Source organism: Protopterus annectens, chromosome 3.part0, assembly GCF_019279795.1.
Source record: "Protopterus annectens isolate FY-2018-M chromosome 3.part0, PAN1.0, whole genome shotgun sequence".
NCBI classification, from domain to species: domain Eukaryota; kingdom Metazoa; phylum Chordata; order Ceratodontiformes; family Protopteridae; genus Protopterus; species Protopterus annectens.
The window spans coordinates 735,821,361-735,848,646 of record NC_056731.1 but is presented as its reverse complement, the minus strand read 5'-3'; the positions used below and the strand labels follow the sequence as shown (position 1 = coordinate 735,848,646).

The 27,286-nt window shown below is 40.8% G+C and overlaps 1 protein-coding gene across 1 annotated transcript in view; it reads left to right on the top strand.

Moving 5' to 3' along the window:
* Positions 1–27,286, top strand: part of DPY19L1 (dpy-19 like C-mannosyltransferase 1) — a 2,139,210-nt gene that overhangs the window by 499,960 nt on the left and 1,611,964 nt on the right. Inside the window, exon 4 of the mRNA XM_044065091.1 lies at positions 13,365–13,502. Coding sequence (XP_043921026.1) covers positions 13,365–13,502 — 138 coding nt within the window. The remainder of the gene's footprint in view (positions 1–13,364; positions 13,503–27,286) is intronic.

Genomic DNA, 27,286 nt, shown 5'->3' with positions numbered 1-27,286 from the left:
AACCTGTATCTCCCTGGGATCTAAATTTTGTTCTGTCCAAACTTACTTCCCCGCCTTTTGAACCCACACATACCTGTGATTTAAAGTTCCTTTCATGAAAGACCATTTTTCTAGTAGCCATTACATCCACCAGAAGAGTGTCAGAGTTACAAGCACTGTCAGTCAAACCTCCTTACTTGATTTTTCATAGAGACAGAGTTTCCCTTTGTACAAATCCATCCTTCATCCCTAAAGTTTGTTCTCAATGTAATATGAATCAAACTATTGAACTGCCAGTCTTTTTTCCTAATCATTCAAACAAATTCATATCCCAAAGGCTTCCTACACTGTGGAATAAAATCCCAATTCACGTAAGACAAAGCCCCTCTTCAAGAGAAATCTTGATGAGTGGATGGGAAACCGTAAGTTTGCACCTTTGGTCACTCCAGTGGCGCTACTGGACAGAGGCTCTAGAAGTTAAATTATAAGGGTGGAGAGAGCCAAACACATTTTCGGCTAGGCTTATAAGAGCCCTAGGGCAGATAGCCTAGTATAAACCTATGAACCTATGAAAGCAGAATATGTTTCATCAACTTGATGTTCACAGACAGTTAAGGTTCTATCTACATAGAACCAATGAGTTTAGGAGATCAGACCAATTGTTTGTATCTTTTTCTGAAACAAGAAGAGGTATGCCAGTCTCCAAGATAACATTATCAAACTGGATTTCAAATTGTATATCTTTTATTTACTCTTCTAATGGCAAAGAACTCCCGTTTAAAATTAAAGCTCATTCTACCAGATCCGTATCCACATCTGCTGCCTTTCAAGCCAGAATTCCAATTGACAGTATATGTGTAGCAGCAACTTGGACTACCCCTCATACCTTTATTGCTCATTACAAATTGGACTTGGCCTCCAGGGGTAGAGCCTCCTTTGGTTCCACAGTTCTTAGGAGTATATTCCCATGAGCCACTCTAGAAAAAGGTGCTAGGGACACACTGTCCCATATGTAAGAATGAAGGTGAGATAAGACTACAGAACATAAAGAAGTTATGTACTCACCATAAGATTCCAAGTTTGTAGTACATCTCGCCCTTCATTCTTACGAACCTACTCACCTACCCCTGTCCATGTATCCTTGGAGGATCTGGAGACAAGATAGTATCTATCTTCCTTAGGGTGGAGACCTTTCATCTTTGTTGTTCCTTGTGGAAATACCTTCTGTCACTTTTTTAGACAGCAGCAAACAAGATCTGGGGATTCTTACTAGTGCAGTATGGGATACCTACCTTGCCACGAGCCAACTAAGAGACTTCGAGCTTTGTAATCAGCCGAGTCAAAGCGGAGGATCAGCTCCAAACCCATATGTAAGAATGAAGGGCGAGATGGACTACAAACATGGAACGTTATGGTGAGTACATAACTTTTTCTGGGTATATGTGCATTATGATAAAGTATTTATGGAAAGACTATGAATGCACTGTAAATACTTCCTGCTGATGGCATTGCTATTTGTACAGTTTAAATAGCTTTTACTGTTCACAAAATATTTGCATTTGTCTATCTTATGCCTTTTAAGTTGATTTTTCAGAAAATGCTTTGGAATGCAAGGATGTGTATAGGCTGCTAGAGGTATGACATTCCATACCACATAACAAAAAAAACACCAGTTTCTGTTCACAGACTCCGCATATAACTGCACTGCACACCAACCGATATTCCGGTAAATCCGTTTATTATAAAATAATAAAAAATTAAAAATATGTTGTCTTTTACATATGAGTTAAGCGCTTTCATCTACTCCATGTAGACTTCCATACCACATGCTAAACTTACAATTCTGGATATTCATCTATGTTTCAAAAAGTTTAAAAGTGAAAATCATTTTTATTATAATTTATCTAGAAATGAATGATACACTTTACAAGAAATTACTAACAGTAGATTGTATTTAAGCCCTCAGACACACAGTATTTAGATTTCCATTTAAGACATTTATCTGAAGATTTTACTTATAAAACAGTTGAATTTGATAAATATTCAGCTGTTCAGCAGAATTTACAGAGTTTGATACACAGGGATGTAGCACTATGTTATTTAAATAAAAAAATGTTAAATATTTGATAACTTTGAACCCTAGGATGATTGTGTTTTATTGTTTATTTCCTCCAGGGAGGACTATTACTATTATTATTATTATTGTTATTTTTACCCTTCTGGAACAGGCTGGTAAGTTTACACACTACATTCTTAGTGGTTGTATAGTTATTTTCATATATATGAGATACTTTTATGTCGTTTGACAAGTGTTCTAATACAGTTTAGCAAAATGATGTGTTTTTGTTACTGTTGATGATACTAGTTTATAAACTTGTATTAATCAAAAGGATAGCCGTAAGTCTGTATTCTATTTATTAAGGGGACTACCTAGAATGCAGATGATTCTGGAGCTTGTAGAATTTTGTTTGAAAAATACTTGTTGTTGCTGTTTTTAGTAATAGTCTATCCTAATCATCCATTCTGTCTAATCCAATGTGTGGGCCCTTGAGTTGCTTTTTCTGATCTCAACCACTGCACACTGCTCTAGCTTTAAGCTCCTTCCAACTTTTTTCCTTCCCATATCCCCTAGTGTAGCTACTCTCTTCAGATCTCATTTGCTTCCATCACATACTGTTACATCCAGTGCTGCTAAGTGTTCAGCCTTTACATTATTTCTTGATAATTAGTTGTATTCCAAGTTATTGTGATCTTAGAGTCTTCTTCTAAAGTTTTTTTATATTTTTAGAGATCCTTCAGCAGTCAGAGTTAATTTGTTCTTCCTTTTCCTTCCTTTATTTTGCAGTGCATAGGTGGGAGGCCTTCTGGCTTCTAGTCTTATTATTTCTTTATATTCAAAAGAAGTTTTTTTGCATATCTTTGATATTTTAAGTTGTTGAGTGAGGGTGTGTGTGTCTCTGTTTTTCTGCTTAGTAGTATGGAGAACGCAGATAAAATGTTTTCAAAATGTATCAAATGCTGCCATAAAATCCAGCCCCCAAGATGCTCACAGCATTTGTATGGTATCCCCTGAGCCCAGAGCATTTACATTCCAATTGTTCTATTTGTAGGGCTTTTGTCCCTGTATCGCTGGTGGATAAAAGGAACAAATTAATAGTGAAAGGCTTACTTCCCCCAATCCTTCGGGTGATAGACCTAGGAAAGACAAAGACAAGAAGAAACAAAAGGATAGATATGAGAATGGTGATGGAGAATGATCCAGATACCAAGAAAAGAAAAATGGACAATGCCAGAACTTCTTCATCCGTGAAGGTACCAAAGCAGGAGCAGACATCCCTTGCTTCCTCTGAGAAGTCAACGTCTTTAGCTTCAGTACAGTTGGAACCTATTAGTATACCAGATAAGTATCCAAGGAAACACACCAGAAGGAACTTCATCTGAAAGGAAACTTTTTAGATTTCTCTCTCTCCAGGTCTCTTGTTTCATTTCTCAGGTCCTTTAGATCCTTCTGAAGTTATTTTGGACATAAGTTGGGAATATATGCTCAGGGAGTTGTTGAAAAACTCTCATTGAGATGGATGTCATCCCACCCTCCTTCTGTGTCAAGGGAGGATCTGGCTGACCTTTCCCTTCCTGTCCTTGCTTCTTCCTCAGTTTATGCTTTGTATGCTTTGTCACCTGTGGTCTTGGGGCACAGAAAAATCCTGGACCCTATGTTTGTCTCCAATCAGTCTTTGAGCTTTGGTGTTGAGCCTCTTTGTCAGATTCATTTCACAGTGAGACCCTCTGAACTGAGATGATCTCAAGAATATGCACTGAATGCCATGTCTTTGCCATCCTCATTGATGTCAACCTGTTTGGTTCCATTGACAGTGTCTGGGTCTCTGACCTTCCAGTTGTCAGTACTGATCTCCTTCTTGAGACCTTTCAGAGTGTCATCTCCTGGGACGTCCTCGGTGCCACTTTGTCCAGCTCAGACAGGATGATTGCAGATCCAGGTTAGGGATATTGGTTCCATCAGACATTGGGTTGGCACTGGAGATCATAGAGAGGATTATAGCTTTCCCTCCAAGAACTTCAGTGCAGACGTCATTGGTCTTAGCTTCATCCCTTGACACTTGACACTCTTTTCAGCTCTCTTGTCATACTGTCCGGAGTCAGAGCAGAGCATATAACTTCAAGAAACCAGCTCAGTAGCTGTCAGACTCCTCCACAGACTTAGACTTAGCTCCACCTGATGCCTCCCTTGTAAGATGATGTGTTAGAGGAGGCCCACTGACTCCCCATCAGAGTTGTTTACTTCAGACACCAATTGGATGATAGAGAGGGCACCTCCCAATCCACAGCAGAAGTTGTCATCTTTAGCAGAAGCCTGGAATTGATGAGGGAGATGGGATGAGTCAGCCTCTGTCCACCCGCACAGTAGAGAATCCAGGGCAATGGGTAGAATATGGTGAGCTGATGCATGTCTCAGGTACGTTTGCCTTTAGGGCTTTGAAGTATGCCACTCACATGAACCATCTCCAAAGAGATGTAGTTGTCAAAGAGATGTAGCTGAACAAGATGTTGCCTCTTTGAGAAAGTTGCCTACACCAGATTGTACTAAGCAACTTGAAGCAAATTTGCCTCCTCTAATTGATGCCAACCCAGAGGTCATTGTGGCTTGCAGAATCTGGGATGGAGGGTCCTTTTTTAGACAAACTGTAGTACCATCCCTGAAGGGTTTCTCCAACTGCTCCCCTATGGAGGCTGTTGGGGAGGCGTCAGTCTCTGTATTCATCTGCATGGATGACCATCACACAGGATTTGTGGGTAGGAAGGGTAATATCCTGAGGCAATACAGTTGCATTTCCCATTCTCCCTCACCCAGGAACAGTCACTACCAGATGTACCACCCCATCAGCTAAAAGCAGAAAAATAAAAATTCATTCTCTGTTGCAAAAAAGAGCCATTCAAGAGGTCCCACCAGACTAGATAGGTTCAGGTTGTTTATTCCAAATTCATTTTGGTTTAAAAAAAAAAACATTGACCTCAGGTTGATTCTAGATCTCAGTGCCTAAACCTCTAAATAACGACCCCATTCAGAATGGCTATTGTGCAGGTGATTTTGCCATGTCTTCACAGGCAAACAGTTGCATATATAAGCAGATCTTCAGGAGTCTTTCCTCCACATCAAAATGGAAAAGTCAACCAGAAGATTTATGTGCTTCCATATAGGAGCCAGTCACTTGAATTTCAGAGACATGCCCTTTGGTCTCATCCCAGCCCCCCCCCCCAAATGTTTATCAAGTGCAAGTCTATTGTCACAGTCCATATGCAGCTCAGGGAGATTGATGTTTTCCATATTTTGATGATTGGATCCTCACTGCTGCAACAACAGAATTTCTATTTATGGTCAGAGGCTATTTGTTTCAGCTCTGTCTATCCTTGGACATATCTGTAAGCTATGACAAATCACACCTGCATCTCACTTTGTCCATCTTATTTATTGAATACCATCTGGATACTACAAAGTGCATCATATCATTTCAAGCACAAATAATTCAGTCTTTTAAAGGTGCAGTTCACTCAGTCTTGAATCATGACTTGCCTCCTGCAGATTTGGTACTACGGGTTCTAGGCTTAATGGTTTCAGCAGTCGTCATAATGCAGTTCCCTTGCTTACACATACAGATTTTGCAGTGGTTCCTCAGAGCTCTGTGGTCCCAACTGACACATCATCCTTCTTATCCAGTCATCATTACCCAGTCATGAAGGAGTCATCTCAGATCATGACTAACTTCTCCCAACATTCACACAGGAAGACCCTTCCTCATGAGCTGTCCTGCAGCAGTGAACAACACTGACACATCCTCTTTGAGCTGGGGGGGGGGGGTGGTATGAGAAGAGGAGTGCCTAAGGGACGTGAAATCACCTAGAGGCCAACCTTCACATAAACATCCTGGAGATGAGAGCTGTCCTCCTTGTGTTGAGGGGATTTCAAGAAATCTTGCCTTATTCAGATGGACATGGAACCATATTTTATCCCCTATGTGGGGAGGTCATGGGTGATTGCTTTGCATTCCTTTCTTGTAGCAATGTATATTCCCAAGAGGTTCAACTACTCTGCAGATTGGCTCAGCAGATACATTTTGATGCTTCTCGAATGATCCCTCAATCCTGCGATTGTCCAACAGATTTTCGATTGCTGGGGACAGCCATTCTCCAGTTCATTTCCTCCCTTATCAATGCCAGATATTTTGTCCTGATTCAGCTAGAGGGTTGTTGTTGATGGACAGTGGCATTCTGACATTTTGTATGCTTTTCCTGTGGTTCCCTTAATATCCAGATTTCTACAGAGAGCAGTATGCAAAGTCACAGTGATCCTCATTTCCCCATGTTGGCTTTGGCGAATTTGGTTTCCTCTTCTAAAGACTCATCTCAAGAAGCAACCATGGCTTCTAGATCCTCAACAGGACCTTCTTATCTCACCTGTTCACCTGTTCAGGAAGCCTCACTGAGACATTCTCAATCTCAAGTTAACCTTATGGTTTAACCAATTCCCATAATGGACAAGGAATTTTCCCTGTTTCAGGAGGTTATCTGGATGTCCCAAAAAGAATCCATCTACAAAGTTTATTGTAGCAAGTGGAAGCATTTTATTATTTGGACAACAGATTTAGACAGTGACCCTTCTATTCTGGATATTTTACAATTTCTGTCAGATTTATTTGATGCAGGTTTTAGTAACTGTTGTCTATCAAGGTACTGCTGGCAGCCAATGTAATTACTGTATTGGTTTCAATTCCCATTCCTTAGCTTTTCATAGAATATGTAAAGCCTTCCTGAAGGTGTTTTTCTTCTCCAACGACCTGTGAAGGAACCATTTCCTCCTTGTGACTTCAGTTTTCGACTAGAGGCCCTGACAAGGGCTTCCTTTAAACCTACTTCTATGACACTTTTTGAAATATTTGTCCTGGAAAACCCTATTTTTGGTTGCAATAACTTTTAGCTAGGAGGGTTTTTGGAACTACAGGCCTTGTCTGCTGATCCATCTCACTTGATTTTTCTGAAGAACAAATTATCTTTCTGAACAAATCCACCCTTTGTTCCTAAAGTGAAATTGCAGCTTAATCTGAACCAGCAAATCAGTTTACCAGTTCTCTTCCCAAACAGTACCAACAGAGAGGAGTATATTTTTCACATGCTGAATGTTCACGTGCAGTTGAGATTTTAACTACATAGAACAAATTCCTCTAGAAATGATTCTATGCTGTATGAATCCTTTGCTCTGATTAAACTCGGTAAGAAGGTTTCCAGAGTTTTACTATCCAGATGGCTGTTTGTAATTCTTTTCTGCATTCCTGTCACTACAAAACCCTGACATCAAAACTAAAAGCTCATTCCTTGAAGTCTATATCTTCATCAATGTTTTTCTTCCATAAATCTTTAGTAGATGAAATTGTGTTGTAGCAACCTGGTCTGCTTACTGTTACTAAGCAATAACAGTAGAGGTTAAATCTAGATGTGAGGTTTCCTTTGGGACCACTGTCTTAAATAGGTTCCTGTCATGATTCTACCCATGATGATAGGTAGCTTGAGATTTTGACCCACAAGTCAAATTAGACAGACTGGATGATTAGGATAAGATAGTTATATATTTAAAATAACTCTGGATCCTTTCATCCATGTACATCTGATACAACTTCCCTCCTTCCATCCCACTGGCTAATTATCTTCCAGCTAAAGATCTGAGAGACTAGTCCAGGCCTCCACAGTACTGATCCTGCTTTGGCTGTCTGTTAGTCTTATGCAGTCAGCAAACTCAATCAGAAGACAGTAGCTATCCTAGAAGCTTATGGAAGGGAAAAAAAGTTTTAAGGACCTCAAAGCTAGAGCACTGCTGTGTTGGATCATGTACGACAAGGAGCTGTAGAATCTACAAGGTGTATCTTATGGACACAGATGAAAGGATCCATTGTTAGGGTAAATACATAATTACTGTTTTTAGTCAAATAAAAGGTACAGCAATACCCCTTTCTATGCAAATTTATTGATTGGGCTATTTGAGGTGGAATATGTGTGTACTGATTCTTATTTTTTTCTTCAGTTTATCTATGATATTCCTTTAGTAGTTAAAGGAAGCTCCCTTGGCTATAACGTGTTTTCAGTTTTTAGAGGTATTCAAAGTAATAGAGCTTGTTTAAATTTTATATAAAAAGTACTTATCAGAATATTCATTTTTGGGATGTTAACTTATTTGGTGTTAGTGGTTTAACTATTGGATCTGAAATGTTTCATAATGTTTCATAAACAGGGAAGTTCTGATTCATTCTTGTATGGAACTAATTTTCATCCTGCGCATACTATAATACATTTCTATTATGATGAATGTTGTAGAGCTAGGAGTGTATGTTCTCATTGTGGTCTGACTTAGAAGCTACTGAAATTTCTTTTATTTATTTTATTGTAAGGGATATTGTGAGGCAGACATTGAGCACTACAAAACTTCCTGTGTGGATAAGTTTCAAGTTAAAAATCATTTTTCAGAAAAATAGCAAGTGTTTTGGAAGTTTGATAATAATTTCAAGAATAAATTGTTTTATGTTATTGAGTATGATTTGTTTTCTGGACATATGAAAAAGACCTTTAGAAAATCTTGGATTATTATTATGGATGATGTCTGTTATAAATATTTATTTTTCTAGTCTGCTTATTTATTTATTTTTTTTAATATAGAAGAGAGAAAAATATGTGTGACTAGTTATAAGGTATACAGTATTTTAGTGTTTCCAAGAGTACTGAAACCATAGATTTGAACTACATGGGTACATACCCCTGTGCTAAGAGTATTAGCTATCAGTTTGTTATGACTCAGAGATATCTATGACAAGAAATTTGAAACAATTTTGCAATATAATTGTGATTTAGATAGAGTACATTATGCTCTGAGATGTCATTGCAGGCTGTTTTGTGTTGCTGAAACTAAAAGGAAATTAAGAAACAGGTTGTAGGAGCATCTCATTGATGTTAAGAATGGTGTTGATTATGGTCCAGTTGCTGTTTACGGACTTAGTCAGTTCTGCCCAAATTTCATCAACGCATCAAATGTGCAACCAGGGAGGAAAATACACCAGGCAAGGCCTACTCAAATGTCAAGGAAGGCTATAGGCAAAGCAGCTGCCTCATCTAGGCCAGTCAGACCATTTGTCAGTACTCCTGACTCCAGCATACTCTCCTCATAGGAGAAAAGACCAGATTACTACAAAGATTGTTAAAATATGGCCAGAAGGTGCACTCTCACAGCTACAGGATTGCTTTGAAAGCACTAATTAGGACATTTTCAAGGATCAGGATCTGAAAGAGTAGACATCAATGGTACTCTGCTACATAAAAACCTGTGTTGACAATGTCACTGTCAGTAAGCACATTCGTGTGTGCCCTAATCAGAAGCCCTCAGTGGTGTAGGAGGTCAGATCTGTTCTTAAGCACCACAATACAGCCTTCAGGTCTGGCAGCAGAGTCCTTTACAGTGTGGCTAGAGCCACCCTAAAGAAAGCCATCAGAGTGGCTAAAGCAGCCTATAAAAGGGAAGATAGAAGTCCACTTTATCAACAAGGACCCACGACAACTATGGCAAAGTATTCAGCACATCATCAGTCATAAAAGCAGTAACTGTATAGCTGTTGATGGAGAGAAACTTAATTATTTCCTTGCCCATTTTAAGGTGGAAGCAGCAGAGACAGCTATACCTAGACACCAGCAGATAGGCCACAGCAGTCTCACGTCATCTATACCAGCCTCCTATAACCACACCTTCACAGTACCAGAGCATGATGTAAGATGTGTGCTCAAAGTGGTTAATCCAAGAAAGGCTGCTGGCCTTGATGAAAAATCTTCAACCAGTCTCTATCTAAGTCTACTATTCCAGCCTGTCTGAACCCAACTACTGTCATTCCACTGCCAAAGCAACCTGTCATCAGTAGTCATGAAGTGTTTTGAACAATTGGTTCTGTGACAAATCAAGGACAGTTTCCCAGTTATCTCAGATACACACCAGTATACTTACAGAGCAAATAGGTCTACAGAAGAGTCCATCTCCACTGCATTACACACTGCACTTTGTCATCTTGAGCAGCAGGGGAGCTATGTGAGGATGCTCTTTGTAGACTTTAATTCAGCTTTTAACACATTTATCCTGGATAGACTGGTCACTAAAATGATGTCCTAGGACTTTCAGAATTTGCCTACTGTTGGATTAAAGACTTTTTGGCTAACCATCCTCAGATGGTTAGATTAAGCCTGTACCTCTCCTGCACTCTCAAGCTAAACACTGGTGTCCCACAAGGCTATGTGCTGAGTCCCCTTCTGTAAACTCTTTACACCCATGACTGTGTCCCCTGTCATTCTACTAATATCATCATTAAGTTTGCAGACAACACCAGAGTAGTTGGACTTATTTCAGGAGGAGACAAGACAGCATATAGAGATGAAGTTCAAAGACTGGCTGCATGGTGTACTGAGAACAACCTTGCCCTGAACTCTGCCAAAACAAAAGAACTTATAATAGATTTCTGGAGGCACAACGCACATCACAAACCAATAATATGTCAATGGAGACGGTGTGGAAAGGGTTCTTACCTTCAAGTTTCTAGGTGCATGTGGCAGAAGATCTCTCTTGGTCCATAAACACCACGGAGGCAGTCAAGAAGGCACAGCAGAGACTCCATTTCCTGAAGATCCTCAGGATAAACAACCTGCAAGAGAAGGTACTGGTGTCTTTTTACCACTGTTTTATTGAAAGTGTGCTGAAAAACTGCATTTCCACATGGTATGCCAACAACTCAGCAGCAGACAGGAAGGCCCTTCAAGGATCATTAACTCTGCCCAGAAAATCACTGGCTGCTCACTGCCCTCTTTTGAGGAATTCTTCAGCTCTCGCTGTCTCAGTAGAGCAACCAACATCTTAAAAGACCCTTCTCACCCTGAACATCACCTGTTTGAGCTGCTGCCTTCTGGCAGATGGTTCAGGTCCATTCCATCTCAGGAAAACAGACTTAAGAACAGTTTCCATCCCAGAGCCATATGTGAACTAAACACTGATAAATATTCACATTGTGTACAGATAAGTCATTTACACTATAAGGTGTATGTTTACATTCATGTGCACCTTCCTTTATTCCTTTCATGTGCAATATACCCAAGTGCAATAACTTAGTTGTTCACTGCTTTGCATTGCATTATATTGTATTGTTTGGTATTGTATTGTATTCTCTTATTTATTCATGTTCATTATATGTGAATGTACCTTAGGAGGATTGCTACAAATGTTGCTCTTGTGCAATGCCAGTACAGGAATCTTATATATTTATTTTAAAAATAAATGTAATAGTAATATGGAAGTCTGTTTGCCAGTGTCGTATGTCAAGTAGGAATGAATGTTTGCGATGATTGTATGATGAGGAATATTTTAGAAAAAAAGGAAGCACAATTAATTTTGAAATGTAATACTTTAAGATCTAATGATCTTAGTAAAGATCTTAATTGGAAATCAATTTAATTTTTTGTTTGTATTTGATTCGGTAGTTTTTATTGTTTTTAATTAGTATTCTTTATATATAATTTGAGTGTTTTGTTTGAAATCTGGCAGGTCTGTTGAGACCAAGGCACTAGATTGTTAATGAAGTTTTGGCTGCACTTGTTGTTTTATTATTATTAGTGTTATTGTTATTACTACTACTGTTATTATTGTTACTACTGTTGACTCCACTGTCATCATAAGTATTCTGTTTTTGCTACCACTGTGCTCTGACTATGCTGCTGGTTGTCCAGTCATGTTGAGATCACTATTCCCACATCCCTTTACTCTTCCTTTGCCATCATGTTCACACTTGTCATCTGAAACTTCACACCAGGGTTGTTGTGGCTCAGGTGTAGTACTTTACAATTTTCTGCAGAGAACCTCAACTGTTCTCAGCTTGGTCAGCTTTTCCAAATCCTTCTTTACACTATTCTGCAATCCCCTACTGCTGCACCTGTCTTTGTGGAATCAGTGAAAAATGTTAATCCCCTTCTCTGTTCCCTCAGCTACATCTGAAACAAATCACTGGAGAGCACTGGACACAAGACTGAACCTGCAGTACTCTATTGGCCACTTTCCTTATGCCCAATGTTTCACCTGTCACCACAACCCTCTACATGCTTCTTTCAGCTGTGCCCAATCCAGTTCCTCAGTCTTGGTCTTACCCCAAGCTCCTCCTGTTTTCCATTAAGCTGCCTGTATTGTGTGTAGGACTGAATTTGAAAGCCTTGGTGAAGTTCCAGTTGATAATGTTTACTGGTACTGTCTTGCCACATTTGCCTGTAATGCACTAACTTGATTGGTAGATCCTTCCTGCAAGGAGCCATTGTTAGTTGTTGCCCTTGAGAGTGTTGTTATTCAAGAAGACTTGTCAGACAGACCCTCAGGATATTGTCTACTACTTTCTCTGCCACAGTTCTTAGGCAGATAGATTTGTAGATCCCCAAATCTGTACTACTCTCCCATTGTGAAAGGGCATGACACTTGCTGTGTTCCACTCCTCGGGTATTTTTGTACTGGCCAGTGATCTGTTGAAGATAACCATCAGGAGAACTGCCAGCATCTTTTTAGTGATGATATTTTTAATCCTTTCTTGTTCTAGTAGGTACTGTCAATCCTGTATTTCCACTACTTAGGGCTGAGAATTTGCTGTTGGTAGTGGCTGGCAGTTGGATACATTTAATCCAGCAGCACCTCTTGATATTAATTGTGGTTTGGAAAGACTTCTGGATTTTGTGACTGAGCTAGCTTACCTCACTATCCTGATATAAAAATTATGACTATCTGCAAATCTTGGTACAGTATTTGTGTGTTTGTTCTGTTTGCCTGTTAGAGACAATACCACTAAACTGTGAACTCTGCATAGATTTTTCTCTTTAAAATGCTACAATAAATTAATGAAGAATCATACCTGTCTTACTGTAAAAATATACTGTACATCTTATTACATGTTTTATCTCTCTTTCAAATTACGTTAATACTTATTTATGATTTGTTTATTTGGTTTTAAATGAATTTAATGCATTCAGCTAATGGGTTGCACATCTAAAATAATGTGACATTTATTATACCTGTAGTTCATATTTATTAAAACTAATTTGAACTCTGAGGTAAGTTATATGATCAGTAGGTCTGTGAAAGAATGCATCTTGTAAAACTGTAGCTATACGACAGTAACTTTTTTAAAGGTCTGATGCTGATGTCTGTATATTAAGCAATTTAGACTTATTTACAAATAATAAAATTGTATTGTTAAATATGCACCTTTTGGTATCTGTTTTTTTCCTGTTACTGTCAAGAATTATTTTATTATTTTGCTTTTCAGGGTCTTTATTACTCCTACTTCAAAACTATTGTTGAGGCACCTTCACTTTGGAATGGCTTAAACGAAATCATGAATGACAGATTAACAGAATATCCATTGGTGATCAACACATTGAAGCGTTTCAATGTTTACCCTGAGGTAAGTCAGTGCAATGACTTATAATGTGAGGAAATGGAAAAGAAAACAAAATCTGAATTTTATAGTGGTCTCTCTGTGCGAGTCTTTTCAAGGCTGATACCACCAGATATTTGGAATGCTTGGCACCTAAAATTTATACCGTCTGTTGACGTATCCATCTATTATAGTATGCTCTGTAGGTGGCCCAAGCTGCTTGTTGTAAATGTTGTGTTGTTTGGCTTAAATTGCCTTGACCATTTTCCATTCTCCATTGCAAAGTTTTTTCTCCACAGATATATATATATTTTTTTGCTGCTTCAGTGCTTTGGCTGTTAGCCTCATCAGTTTGAAATATGTCAGTATTATTATTCATTGTCCTGCTGGGTTTTGTCTCCACTGCTGCTTATTATATTGAATATTTTTTATTCCTTGTCTCAGATGCTCTCTGCATGTTAGAAAAAGACCCACTTTGTCAGAAAATGTGCCTTTCTATCCTTGATACAGCATCCTTGGGTGGTTTCCTGTTTGGTCCTATTGGATATGCTCAAGAACCATTTTTCTCTGCATATATTAATATTTATATATAATATATATATATATATATATATATATATATATATATATATATATATGTATATATCTGTATATATATATATATATGTGTGTGTATATATATATATATATATATATATATATATATATATCAAGTTGAACTCTTAAATTTCCATAGCAATTGCTTGCCAATACATTGTGAAGTTTCCTTTTATTTTAGAATCCATCATATGCATTTGTAGCTGCTTCTTGTGTGCTTCTGTTGTCACAACAGCTTTGTTTTAATATGTAGTCTGCAGATGCCTCCTTTGCACAGGGGCTTACATGCAGCTCCTGATGCTCATCATATTGATCACTGCTGCAGTAGCTTTAGTTATATGGGTTGTATCCTTCCAAGGATATAACAGCTGGCCAGCTTTCAAAGTTTCAGGACAACTTCCATCTGTTCAAAACACTGGGCAGCTTGAGCTTACCTCTCTAAAAAGACAGGTTTGATCAGCAAGCCCTTCGGAGTTTTCCTGCTGTCGAAGAGAGCTTTCAAGCATCAATGGTTTGCTTATAGTGTTCTGTTGCAGGGCAGATAAGTTCTATTTGGGGAAAAAAACTTCCATATTTACAAATGTATTGTTTAAATGTACTTTCCTGGGTAGAAGAGTTATTTTCCTTCTAGGAGTTTGTGTTTTAATGGACTGTCACAAGACTGTATTGTAGTTTTAAATAAGAGTGCACTTTTTTCCTGTCAGTTGAAAAGTTGTTTAAATTAATTGAAAACCGTTTTTTTCTTGGAGAAAGTGTGTTTATTTTACTTTTTAGGGCAAGCAAAGTGTTCTAAAGTGATTATTGTTTTTTTTTGTTAAAAGTTACTTTTAAAGACTTTTACTTTTGATCATCTTTTGCTGATTGTTTTCCCTGGGAAAGAGGCACCATTCTCTGCTTGACCATGAAATAAACTACCAGTGCCATGTTCGGTCCTTCTTCCAACCACAAGAAGAAAGAGTTAAGCAAACAGCCTTTGCCACCACAGCAGGCTAGCCATTTGCCTCAGCCACAGGTGAGTGGCTCTGTTGTGGCCAAAGCTGGTTCTTTTACCCTGGAACCCTCTGGCTTAGCACCTACAGCCACTATGGACCAGTGGTTATACATGTCTTCTGTGGCTGTTAGGGTCCCCTCAGTGGACAAGGGAAAGCCACTCTTGTTGGTCCTGGGAGATGGAGGAAGGACTGTTTCTGTGTTTAGTCAGAATGTTATGCACATGCCTGGGAAGCAGCTGGTGCCATTAACAGCCCTATTGGTTGCACTTTGCCTGTCAAAAAGAAACAGAAAACTGAACATATATATGCTCCTGCTCAAATTTTCCTGGATAGGAGTTGTTTATTAGGTCTTGCTCAGGGTCTGATTCAGGCTATTGATCCTTCTTATAAGGTGGTTTCTAGTAAAAGAAAGAAGATTCAAGATTCTAAATCTGGACAAAAGGGACAGATACAGGGGTTTCTCCACAGACTTCTGATTCAGATTCAGAGGAGAGTGTGGCATCTGATTCTCCCTACGAGGGTTTCTCTTTTTCTGAGACTATTTCCAAAAGTTGCCAGTATTTTCAGTGGGAAAACACTGAGGTTTTTCAATCCCTCTGGAAATAACTTTGAGTGGTTATAAATGGAATTTCTAGAACATTCTATCATCTGTCCTTTGCCCTCTGCATAGGATGATGTGTACATCACTACATGCAGTTTTCCTGGTAGTCAACATACTGCCCCTAAAAGGTGCAGGCAAGATTGTATGGAGTTCCTCTGTCTTTTAATTTTTTTTATACACCATTCCTAAACCTAACTCAGCTATAGCTTTAGTTAATTTTACTGCTGCTAAAGATTTGGTTAATGACAATCCCACTCTTCCTAAAACAATAGGAAGATTATTGATAACTTTGGGGGAAAAGCGTATGCTTCTGCAACTTTGTTTTCAGAATTTTGAATTGTCAAGCTCATATGTTGAAGTTTATTCTGACTAATTATGAACGTGTGATGAATGTTTTGCCTGCAGCTTCTTCTTGCGAGGAAAATCTACTTTAAATAATTTAGTTTCCTCAATTGTACATGTCATAAATCATTGTTTACAAAGTGTCTATATGACTCAGTTGATACTACTTCCAGGGCTATGGCCAATTATACTGTTTTGAGGAGGTTTGCATGTCTGAGTTCTTAGAACCTCAGAAATGTACAAATGAGATTTTAAATCTTGTTGGTTCCTCTGCTGTAGAGGTGATCAGAAACTGTGGTGAATGGGTAAGTTGATACATGGACTCAGATTTTTCAGACCTCCTTTTCCAAATTTTCTAAGGGATTCTTTAACACCTCATGCAGTTTTGGCAAAAAATAAATAAATAAACATATAATGTATAGTTGTCCCCTTTGGGAAAAACCATATACCCATGAATTACCACATAGGTGGCAGTACACTAAACACAGAAAGTGTGATGAGAGACTTGGGGACACAGGTGGACAGTGGTCTCACCTTCGATAACCACATCACCACAACAGTCAGGAAATCCTTCTATGTGGCACACCTCATCACTAAAGGCTTTTCATCCAGAAAAAAGGAGGTCATTGTCCCACTGTACTCATCCCTTATTAGACCCATTATAGAGTACAACGCCCCGTTTGGTATGTACCTTACAAGACATCTGCAACAGCTGGAAAGGCCGCAGAAATTCCTCAATAAAAGAATCACAGGCCTAAAGCAGATGCCCTATGCTGACCGTCTAAAACAACTCCAGCTATACTCTTTGGCATATTGTGTACTTGGAGGCGATCTCTGCTTAACATACAAGGCCATGTCAAACCCTGAGCTGTTGGACATGCTCCACTTAAAAAAATCCCAATCCCTCAGAGCCACATGCTCCAGGGATCTAAACCTTGTCATCACAATGAACAAAACATGCTGGAGGGATAGGTTCCTGACCCAGAGACTGCCCATACTCTGGAATAGACTGCTCATACATGTCAAGCAGAGTGCCTCCTTGGCCCTCTTCAAAAGGAACCTTGACGATTGGATGGGAGAGAGGAAATTCGCCCCGGGGATCACATCAGTCGCCCTGCCAGACAGGGATGCAGGGAAGTAAATATTGTGGGAAAACATATCCAGGGAATTTTTATGGCTAGGCTTGTATAGGCCCTAGGGCTGATAGCCTAGTACCAACCTATGAACAAACAAACAAACAGTCTCTACAAAATGCAGGTAAACAGATGTTTAAGAAGAAGAAATAGCAAAGCATTCCAAAAATAATTTGGAAAACAAGGACAGTCCAGCAAGTCAGAATGACTGTTTAAGGGCCCTTGTAGCCCCCTTCCAGAAAGTCTAGATCTTCACTTTTTTGTTTGGCAACAAATAGTTTCACATTGATGAGTTCTGAAGATTATTCATCAAGGTTAGAGATGGTAGTCGGAGGAAATTCCTCCTTTCCAGGGGGTAATTTCTTCTCCAGACCAGACTCTTCTATTTCCACCTGTCATTCATTACATGCTGTCCCAGGGAGTGATAGAACTAGTTCCTCCTTCTTAGTTGGGGAAAAGTTTTTATTCAGTGATGTTTTTTATCACCAAAGAAAGAAAATGCCTGGAGACTATTTCTGGGTCTTTCTTTCATATACCAGTTTGTGATAGTGCCCAAGTTCAAAATGATGTCACTTCACAGTCTGTTACCTCTTCTTCCTCATTCAAGTTTCCTAGTAACACTAGATTTAAAAAAAAGATATCACATCCCTTTTCTTCCAGACGTCAGGCATTTCATAAGGTTTTGTGTGTCTAGATCACATTATCAGTTCTCTGCTTTACCTTCTCGGCTATCCACTGCACCAGGAGTGCTCACAATGTGTCTAGCGCCAGTTAGAGTTTATTGCAGGTTAACAGCTATCTACATTTTTTTCCATATTCAATGACTTGCTTAGCTTTACAGAGTCAAAGTATCAGGAATCTGTCGCTTGGGTGAGAGGCATCTTACCCAAGCAAGGGTTCCAATAGAACATTCAAAAGTCTTTTTTGACTTTTTCACACAGGCTTATGATGTTCATCACATTGATTACTGCTGCAGTAACTTTAGCTTTATGGGTTATGTCAGCTTTCAGAGTACCTTCCACGGGGGTTCCAATAAAACATTCAAAAGTCTTTTTTGACTTTTTCACACAGGCTTAAGGTGTTCATCATATTGATTACTGCTTCAGTAGCCTTAGCTTTATGGGTTATATCAGCTTTCAGGGCACCTTCCACAAGCCCAAGCTGTCAGGCAGCTTGAGCTGAGCTGACTGAAAGACAGGTTTAGGTGTGAAGCCTTTCAGAGATTTACTGCCATTGAACAGTAGTCTCCTCTGAGGCTTTTGAGGATTGCCAGTTGACATAAGTTCTCTTTGGGGGGAAAAAACTTTCATTTCTTAATTTTGTTTGTGTCTTATGCCTTTCCTCTTCAAGAAAGCTATTTTAAAGCTAGGACTGTTGTGTTTTATAGGACTGTCAGAGATTGTGATGTACTTTAAACAGAGTCTTTGTTTTTTGCAGTCAGTTTAAAAACAGTGTAAAGTAACTGAAAACATTTTTCTGTGGAGAAATTGTGTTTATTTTACTTTTGTGGGGTTGGCACAGTGTTATAAAGTGCTTTTTAATGTTATCTTATCAGAAAAGTAACTTTTGTGGACTGGTAGTGTTTACTGACAACTGCTGCTCCTCTTTCCAGGAAAAAAGTACCATTTTCAGCTTGACCATGTAACACACTAGCAGTCCCACAGTTGGTCCTTCTTCCAGCCTCAAATAAATAAATAGCTAAATAAACAAGCAGCCTTTACCACCACAGCAGGCTAGCAGTTTGCCTCAGCTGCAGGTGGGTGACTGATGCAGGAATTTGTTGTACCTTAGACCACTCATCTTTTACTCTGTGTCCCTCGAGTGTAGCACCTACAGCCACTATGGACACGGGTTAGCCATGTCCTCTGCAGCTGTTGAGGTCACCTCGATGGGCAAGGGAGAGCCACTCTTGTTGGCCCTGGAAGAGGGAATGGGGAAGGTTTTCCTTTTGTGTCAGAATGCTGTGCCCATCCCTGGAGAAGCTGTTGCTGCCATTAGTAACATGGCTGGCACCATTTTTCCTGTCAAAAAGAAACAGATAACTCATGCTATCTACTCCTCCTTAGTTTTTTTTGGATATGAGTAGTTTTTTAACTCTAGCTCTTGGTTTAATTCAGGCTATTGATCCTTCTTGTAAAGTAGTTTCTGGTAAAATAAAGAATGATTCATATTTTCCTGAATAGATTCAAGATTCTGAATCTGAAAAGGAAGATGCAAGGATGGGCAAAACTCTTTTTTCCTCAGATTTCTGATTCAGACTTAGAGGAAAGCTCAGTTTCCAATTCTCCATGCAGGGGTTCTCTTTCTCCTAAGACTGTTGCTAGAATGTGCCAGTGTTTTCAGTGGTTTCTCAGTCCCTTGGACAATACTATGATTTGTTATAGAAGGATTTTCCAGAACCTGTAACCATTCTTTCTGTTCTGTCTCCTTTAGAGGATGTGTGCTCTACTGCCTGCAGTTTTCCTGGTAGTCAGCTCCCCCTAAAAAGGCATTTAGAACATATAAAGTTCTTGGGCCTTTACATTTTTATACACTATTCCCAAATCTGTCTCAGCTGCTATAGCTTTAGTTGATCCCACTGCTGTTAAGCACTTAGTTAATTCCAGTCCTAGTTTTTATGATAAGGATGGGGAACTTGATATGTATGAGAAAGAAGTGTATACTTCTGCAACTTTGATTTTCAGAATTTTGAATTGTCAGGCTCAGATGTTAAAGTTGTGAAAGTATGAGGAATGTTTTATCTGGAAATTCTTCTGCTAAGGAAAATTTTGATTTAAATAACTTAGTTACTTCTCTTGCACAGGTCTCTACTGATTGTTTACAGAATGTTTGACTCTGACACTTCTTACAGGACTTCGCCACTGGTACTGTTTTGAGGAGGTTTGCATGGCTGCATTCTCAGAACTTCCCAGATGATGTTAAAAATTTGATTTTATATTTTATGTTGGATAGAGATTTAGTGTTTGGCCCCTCTGCTTCAAAGGTGATCAAAAAGTATGATGAAAAGAGCAAGCTGATCCAAGGATTCTCTAAGATGTTTTCAGCTTTTCTTTTCCAAAATTTCCAATGGATTTTCTAACCCCCTCATCCAATTTTTGGCCAAAAAAAAGAAACAGAATAAACAGTCTCAACAAAATAGAGGTAAACAGACTTTTAAGAGGAGATGGCAAGGGTGTTTCAAAAAGAAATCTCGAATATCCCAGAACCACGGACAGTCCAACAAGTCTGAATGACTGTTCAAGAGACCTTGTGAACTTCTTCCACCCTGGCCCCTTTTTTCTTCCAAAAAGTGTGAATCTCCATTTTCCTCTTTGGCAACAGGTAATTTTAGACAAATGGGTTCTGAAAAATCATTCACCAAAATTACAGATAGCAGAGGGAGGAAATTCCTCTTTTCCAAGGGGTTATTCCTCATTCTCCAGATCAAACTTCTTTGTTTCCAATGGTTCTTCATAACATGCTGTTCAAAGGAGTGATAGAACCAGTTTCTCGATCCAAGGTGGGAACGTTTTTTATTCAAGGATGTTCCTAGTGTGAAAGAAAGGAAATTCTTGGAGACGTGTACCGGATCTTTCTTTCCTAAGCCTGTTTGTACCTCCTCTTCCTCTTTCATGTTTCTGACAACACTAGACTTAAAAGATGCTTATCACATTCATCCAAACTTCAGACATTTCTTAAGGTTTTGTGTGTCTGGCTCACATTATCAGGTCTCTGCCTTGCTATTTGGACTGTCCACTGTACCAGGAGTGTTTACAGAGTATCTAGCTCCAGTTATAGCTCATTGCAGCCTATAGGGTGTCCACATTTTTCCATATTTAGATGACTTGTTTATCTCTGCAGAGACTTTTTCACATTGTCGGGAATCTTTCTCTTGGTGAGAGATCTGTTGCGCAATTTGGGATTCCAAGAGAACATTCAAAAGTCTTTCTTGACTTCCTCACACAGGATTGTGTTCTTGGGATTGGCAACTGGTCACCTCAAGCAGCTTTTTTTTCACAGGAAAAATAGAAGTCCTTCTGTATCACTGTTGCAATATTCTTCACCTTTGGGTTCTCCCGCCAAGGATAGCTTAAAGTCCAGCCAGTATGCCAAAGCCTTTAGATCTTATATGCTCTGTATGTCACACATATGCTCTTGTACAGGGCATAGGACGTAAAGGTGATGTACGGACACAATTACCCAGAATGTCTTTGCTGCCAGTCTGAACGCCATCATTGGTCTGAATGCTATTGTGCTGTACTGAATACCAAGTCATCAGATAGGTGCCCCTTTGTTGGGGGTCTTTTTTCTTTTACTTTTTGTCTTGTTCTCTTATGATTACCTAGAGTTTGTCATCCAGAAGGGAAGATGTCAGTGTGAGAGACAGTTTCCCCATAAGGATTGTCACGAACAGTGTCTTTTTTGTTTGGGTGTTTCCCATGACCATACATCTTGTTGCATTTGTAAGACGTTTGTGCTCAAGGCTCTCAGAAGTCAGTTGCCTTCCCTAGCTATTTATCTTGAGAACCAGAGGCTGAAACAGTTAGCCCAGGGTAGCATGGCAGAGGTGATTAACTCTGAGGGACTATCATTAAGTGAGAAGAAGGCCAAGAAATCTCTGCCGAATTCTTTGCTGTCCAGCCTCCACTGGACATTTCTCTAGAAGTGGGTGATAGCTCTGTAGGCCATCCGGTATCTACTTTGGATTCCTCTGCCACAACCCCATCAAAGGCCAGCTGGATCCTTCCTTTTGCACGTATTCTGAGGCTTTGTAAGCATCTGCTGTGGGCATCGAAGGAGAACATTAGCTGATTATCACAGAGGGTCTTAGAGAGATTCCAAAGATTCTGGTCAGGGAAGAGGTTCTGGGTACTGTTATTGAATCCCGTCAGGGTTTTGAAGCTTCAGTGTTTGTTAGGCTGATGTCATCACCAAGAAAAAGCAGAAGACTAAGCATTCTGCTGTATGCCCTAAGGATCCTCAAAGGGAATAGCAGGAGTTTACTCTGGGCCTGTGTAATGCCCTAATGACCTGAAGCTTTCCCAGGGGTTTCTGTGCATACTCCCCCTTGAACTTCAACTCCTTCTGAATGGCCTAGGTTCCCAGATTCCAGAGATGGAGGATTCAGATTCTGATGATGAGTCTCTGTGTTATTTTTCTCAGATGCATTTGCCTTTGGCTTATGGTTCTAATGAAGAGGAGTCCATCAGCCCTGAGTCATGTTTTGAGGAATTGTCTTTTGGGGACACAATAGCTAGAATGATGGAATACTTTAAGTGAGATTCTTCTCAGGTGTCTGATATCCAGAAATTCTGCTGACACTGTAGTTTCCGTCTCCTCTGGTGGGAGAAGCACTAATGTTAAGTTGTAATATACCTTTTTCTATTATTATAATTGTTGTTTATTCTTAAAAATTTATCAAGTTTTTGTCTAGATATAGTACTTTATCCTGTGTGTTGTAGCTTTGTTTGGTCTCGCCCATAACTCGCAGGCCTTCTGTTTCTTTAGGACAGCCATTTAAATTAGAGGCCCTCCTTTCTGTTCCTTAACTGTAAAAAAAAAAAAAAAAAAAAGACTGTCTGTTTCTTAGTTTAGTAATATAACATTTTCTTATTGTTATTGTGGTTCTTTAGTTTGTTGTTGTTAGGAAAATGTCTAAAGATACCAAGGTATCTGGCTTCAAAAAGTGTGACTCATGCTGTCAGAAAATGTCTCTGACAGATGGGCACACTAGTTGTGTATATTGTTTGGGCGCTGTTCACCTGCAGGACTCCTGTTCTATATGTCACGCTTTTAGTCCAAGGGTCCTGCAGGAGCACAAAAACAAATTAATCCTTCAGGGATTATTGAAGCCTCAGGATTCTCCGGCTAAAAGTACTCAGCCAGCGAAATCCCCTAAGTCTGTCAAGCCGTCGGCTCCACCTTCGGAACCAACTCCTTTACTTAACCAACCAAGTATGTCGGTGCCGGCCGGCACCGACAAGGCAACTCCTCCGTCGGCTCCATCTGCTATTTTGGAGCCATCTCGGAGCCATAAGGGACTGAGGTCTCCGTCTTTGGAACCCATCCACTCGGCACCTCAGTCACCCTTGTTACAGAGTGAACGTAGCCATCATTCTTCCCACTCCTCTCGATCCTCTAGATTATCGGATCATGATGTGGAGAGAGTAGTAAGTAGGTTGCTTAAGTCACAGGCACTGGCAAAATTAATGTCCAGCCCACCTCAGCAGGTATCGGCTCCAACTGCCTCTATTTCCGTTCCTTCTCCGACTACATTTAGCTCGGAGCCGGAGACCATGGATCTGCAGGTAGTAGAATAGTCGACACCGATCATCATCTCTCCTTTGGTTCCGACGTCGGCTCTGATTACCTCGATTGTACTTTCTATCGAGGGATCTGGGTGCTGGGGCTCCCTCATTGGCTCCGAGGGGGGAAGTGGCATCGGACCCTTGTCCGAGCCCGTTCTCCCCCTCGGAGCTTCGACGCAGGTGAGCTCGGCTCCAACATCGGCCTCGGAGCCGTCACCCTCGACATGGAGAAGGACTCCTGTCTCTTCGGAGCCGGAGCTTTGTCTGCCTAGAGGTCAGGACACCTTCGAGGTCATGCGGAGTGTGCTGTCCCCCGAAACAGCTCTACTGCCAGCTCCATCGGCTCCACCCCCTGTGGTGTCTGTTTCAACATCTACTCCTCTTCCAGACCCCAAGCTTAGGGAACCTATGCCTCAGGACACCCCATTTGGTGATCACTGTTCTTCCAAAGCCTCCCCTGATCACTCGGAAGAGCCTACCTGGAAGAAGAAGTGCAAGAGGAAGCACATAGACTCCCCTGAGTCTGTCACCTCAGATACAGACATGGATGAATCGTAAGGGTTCCCAAGGTCCCCCTCTGAAGATGTTTCCTTTTTGGACATCCTTGAAATGCTTAGACAGAGGGGGGACTGGACTTCCCTAGCCCCTACCGAGGACGAGTCTGTATACCTGGACGCATTTGGTTCCCGACCTTCCACCTCCTGGGTATCTCCTCCTTTCGATCCACTCATGTCTGTAGTGGCTCGAAAGGCTTGGTCAGCTCCAGATTCTGTGGAACCTACTCCAAGGAGACCAAACAAATTTATTACAGCCCCACCAGGACAAACAATTCCTCTCCAAAGGTGTGCCCGTTGATGCCATGGTGGTAGCAGCAGCCAACAAGAAAGAGTTAGCAGAAACCACTTCATCTGTTCATCCTCCAAACAAAGAGTCTCGGACGATGGACAGATATGGAAAGCGCATGTTTGCTTCAGCGACCTTTTCAGTGAGGTCTCTGAACTATCAATGCCATTTTACACGTCTTCAAAGGGATCTCCTGAAAGAGCTTGGAGATACCCTTCAAGATCCTACAGCTGAGGGAGTACCAGCCAAATTAGCTTCTCAGCTTGCGACTCTTAATTCCATAATCAACTCCTCCGTGAAGCTGATTTCCTATGCAGCCGATGGAGCGAGCAGAGCCACAGGGACAGGTGTGGCTCTCAGGAGACATGCTTGGATGCAGCTGTGTCAGTTTGCGGAACCCTTTCGAGAGTCCTTCACCAATACTCCCTTTGATGGCTCCTTTCTCTTTGGGCCTCAGGTGAAAGACACGTTGACCAGGTGTGAGCAGGAAGGCAAGACTCTCTCTGCCGTGGGAGTCTGTTTTTCCACCCCTTCCAGACCTTATCCCAAGGGTCAGAAAAGCGGAAAGATGTGATTCCGAAAATCCCAGGGACCCTTGCCTGACACACGTGGTGATTTTTCCCTCAGGGGCAGAGGGAGAAACAGCAATAACAGACGCTGCCCTCGTGGCAGAGGGGGACCGCAAAACCAGGGTGACAGAGAAACCTTCTCTGACAAGCCCTTCCAGCATCCCTGAAGGGTTGCCCAACTGCTCACCTCTGGAGGCAGTCGGGGGAAGACTTTTGCTGTACCCAAAAGCCTGGCAAAATATAACAAGAGACAGATGGGTACTATCCATTATATCCGGAGGTTACAAAATTCCCTTCCATCAATCCTCCATAGAATCAAAAAAGTCCATCCCAGATGTCCCACCCAATCTAAGGGATCAAGCAGTCACAGAAGTTTCAAGACTGCTAGAAAAAAGAGTCATTCAAGAAGTCCCCGCAGACCAACTAGGATCCGGAACTTACTCAAGATTCTTTTTTGTCCCAAAAAAGACAGGGGACTGGAGACCAATACTGGATCTCAGCAGATTGAACAAATCTGTACGAAAAGAAAAGTTCTGGATGGTGACACTGCAGTCCATTTTCCCTTTTCTGGGTCAGGACAATTGGATGTGCTCGATAGATCTTCAGGACGCGTACTACCATATCAAGATGGACAGACACTCCAGGAGATTTCTTCGCTTCCGGGTAGGGGCCAGTCATTACCAGTTCAGAGCTCTGCCCTTTGGTCTCACCTCAGCCCCCAGGGTGTTCACCAAGTGTATGGCAGTAGTCACAGCTCACCTGAGGCGTCAAGGATTCCAGGTGTTTCCCGATCTAGACGACTGGCTCTTGACTGCTACCACCAGGCATCAACTCTTAGAGGCACGGGATTATACAATCACATTATGCACTCAACTAGGCATTATAGTAAATTTTGAAAAATCTGCCTCATTGCCCTGTCAGTCTGTCACATACATAGAAGCAGAATTAAACACAAAAGAAATGTTTGCAAGATTACCATAGGAAAGAGTTTCCACTATTCATCAACAAGTGTTAATTCTAATGCAGAGCAAAAGGATTCAAGTCAGATATGTCCTCCAAGCTCTAGGCTCCATGGCAGCTGCCATTTTTCTTGTCCCATTAGTGCTTTTCCACATGAGAATCCTTCAGTGGCTTCTTTTCACGCAGTGGTCTTTCCAGGAGCTACCCATGTCTCACATGATTCTGATCACAGAAACATGCAAAAGGCACCTTTCTTGGTGGACAGTCTCCCCACTAGTGATTCAGGGCAGACCTTTCATACAACCCCCTCCGGTAGCCACAGTGACCACGGACGCTTCCCTGATAGGGTGGGGCATTATCTAGGCAGGACAGTCCAAGGCACTTGGCAACCTTGTGAGTACCATCTGCATATCAATGTCCTAGAAATGAGAGTGGTGCTCCTAGCATTGCAAGCCCTTCAAGACTCTCTTCCTTCTGGGACCATTGCAATCCAAACGGACAACATGTCAGTGGTGTGGTACATCAACAAATAGGGCGGGACCAGGTCTTACCCCTTGTGTCGAGAAGCACTCAGACTGTGGCAATGGGCGATTTCCTCCCAACGTTTTCTGATAGCTACGCACATCCCTGGGAAATCTAACGTCATAGCGGACAGGCTCAGCAGAGCTATCCTCATGCCTCATGAGTGGTCTCTGAGTCAGGAAGTAGCGGATCTTATCTTCCGCAAATGGGGACAGCTTTGCTGCGATCTATTTGCCACTCCTCTCAACAACAAATACAGCAGCTACTTCTCCTTACTTCCTCTTCCAGGTCATATACCCAGAGATGCTCTAGTCCACAATTGGCCTCAGGGACTCCTTTACACTTTTCTCCCTTTTCCCCTAATACCAAGACTCATACAGAAAGCAAAATCGTTGGGTTGCAAAATGATCCTCATTGTCCCATATTGGCCTTGACAGATATGGTTCCCATTCCTGCACCTCCACCTTCTGGATCAACAGTGGATTCTGGACCCAGTTTCAGATCATCTGATTCATTAATCAGACAGATTGCACCAATCCTTTCAAACTGTCCAGCTCACACACTCCCAACCTTAGCCAGGCTTTCCAGTATCACCCCAGCAGTCCGTAATATTATTGTTTCCTCACATAAGTCTACTATGAGGAAAACGTATGCTAGTAAATGGAAACGGTTTTCTTACTGGGCAGAATCTAGAAATTTGGATCCTTTCTCAGCCCCAGTCCATGAAATTCTTGAATTTCTAGCACAACTTTTTCAGTCTGGTGTGGCTTCCGCTACCATTAGAGTACAGCTAGCTGCCATTTCTAATTTTCATATCGGTATGTTTAATTCTAGCATAATGTCTCACAAGCTCTGCAAGGCCTTTATGAGAGGAACATCTCTTCTTAGATCCCCAGTTAGAGATCCTCCTCGTTGGGATCTCAGTTTAGTTTTAGCTTCCTTAATTTTGCCTCCCTTTGAACCGG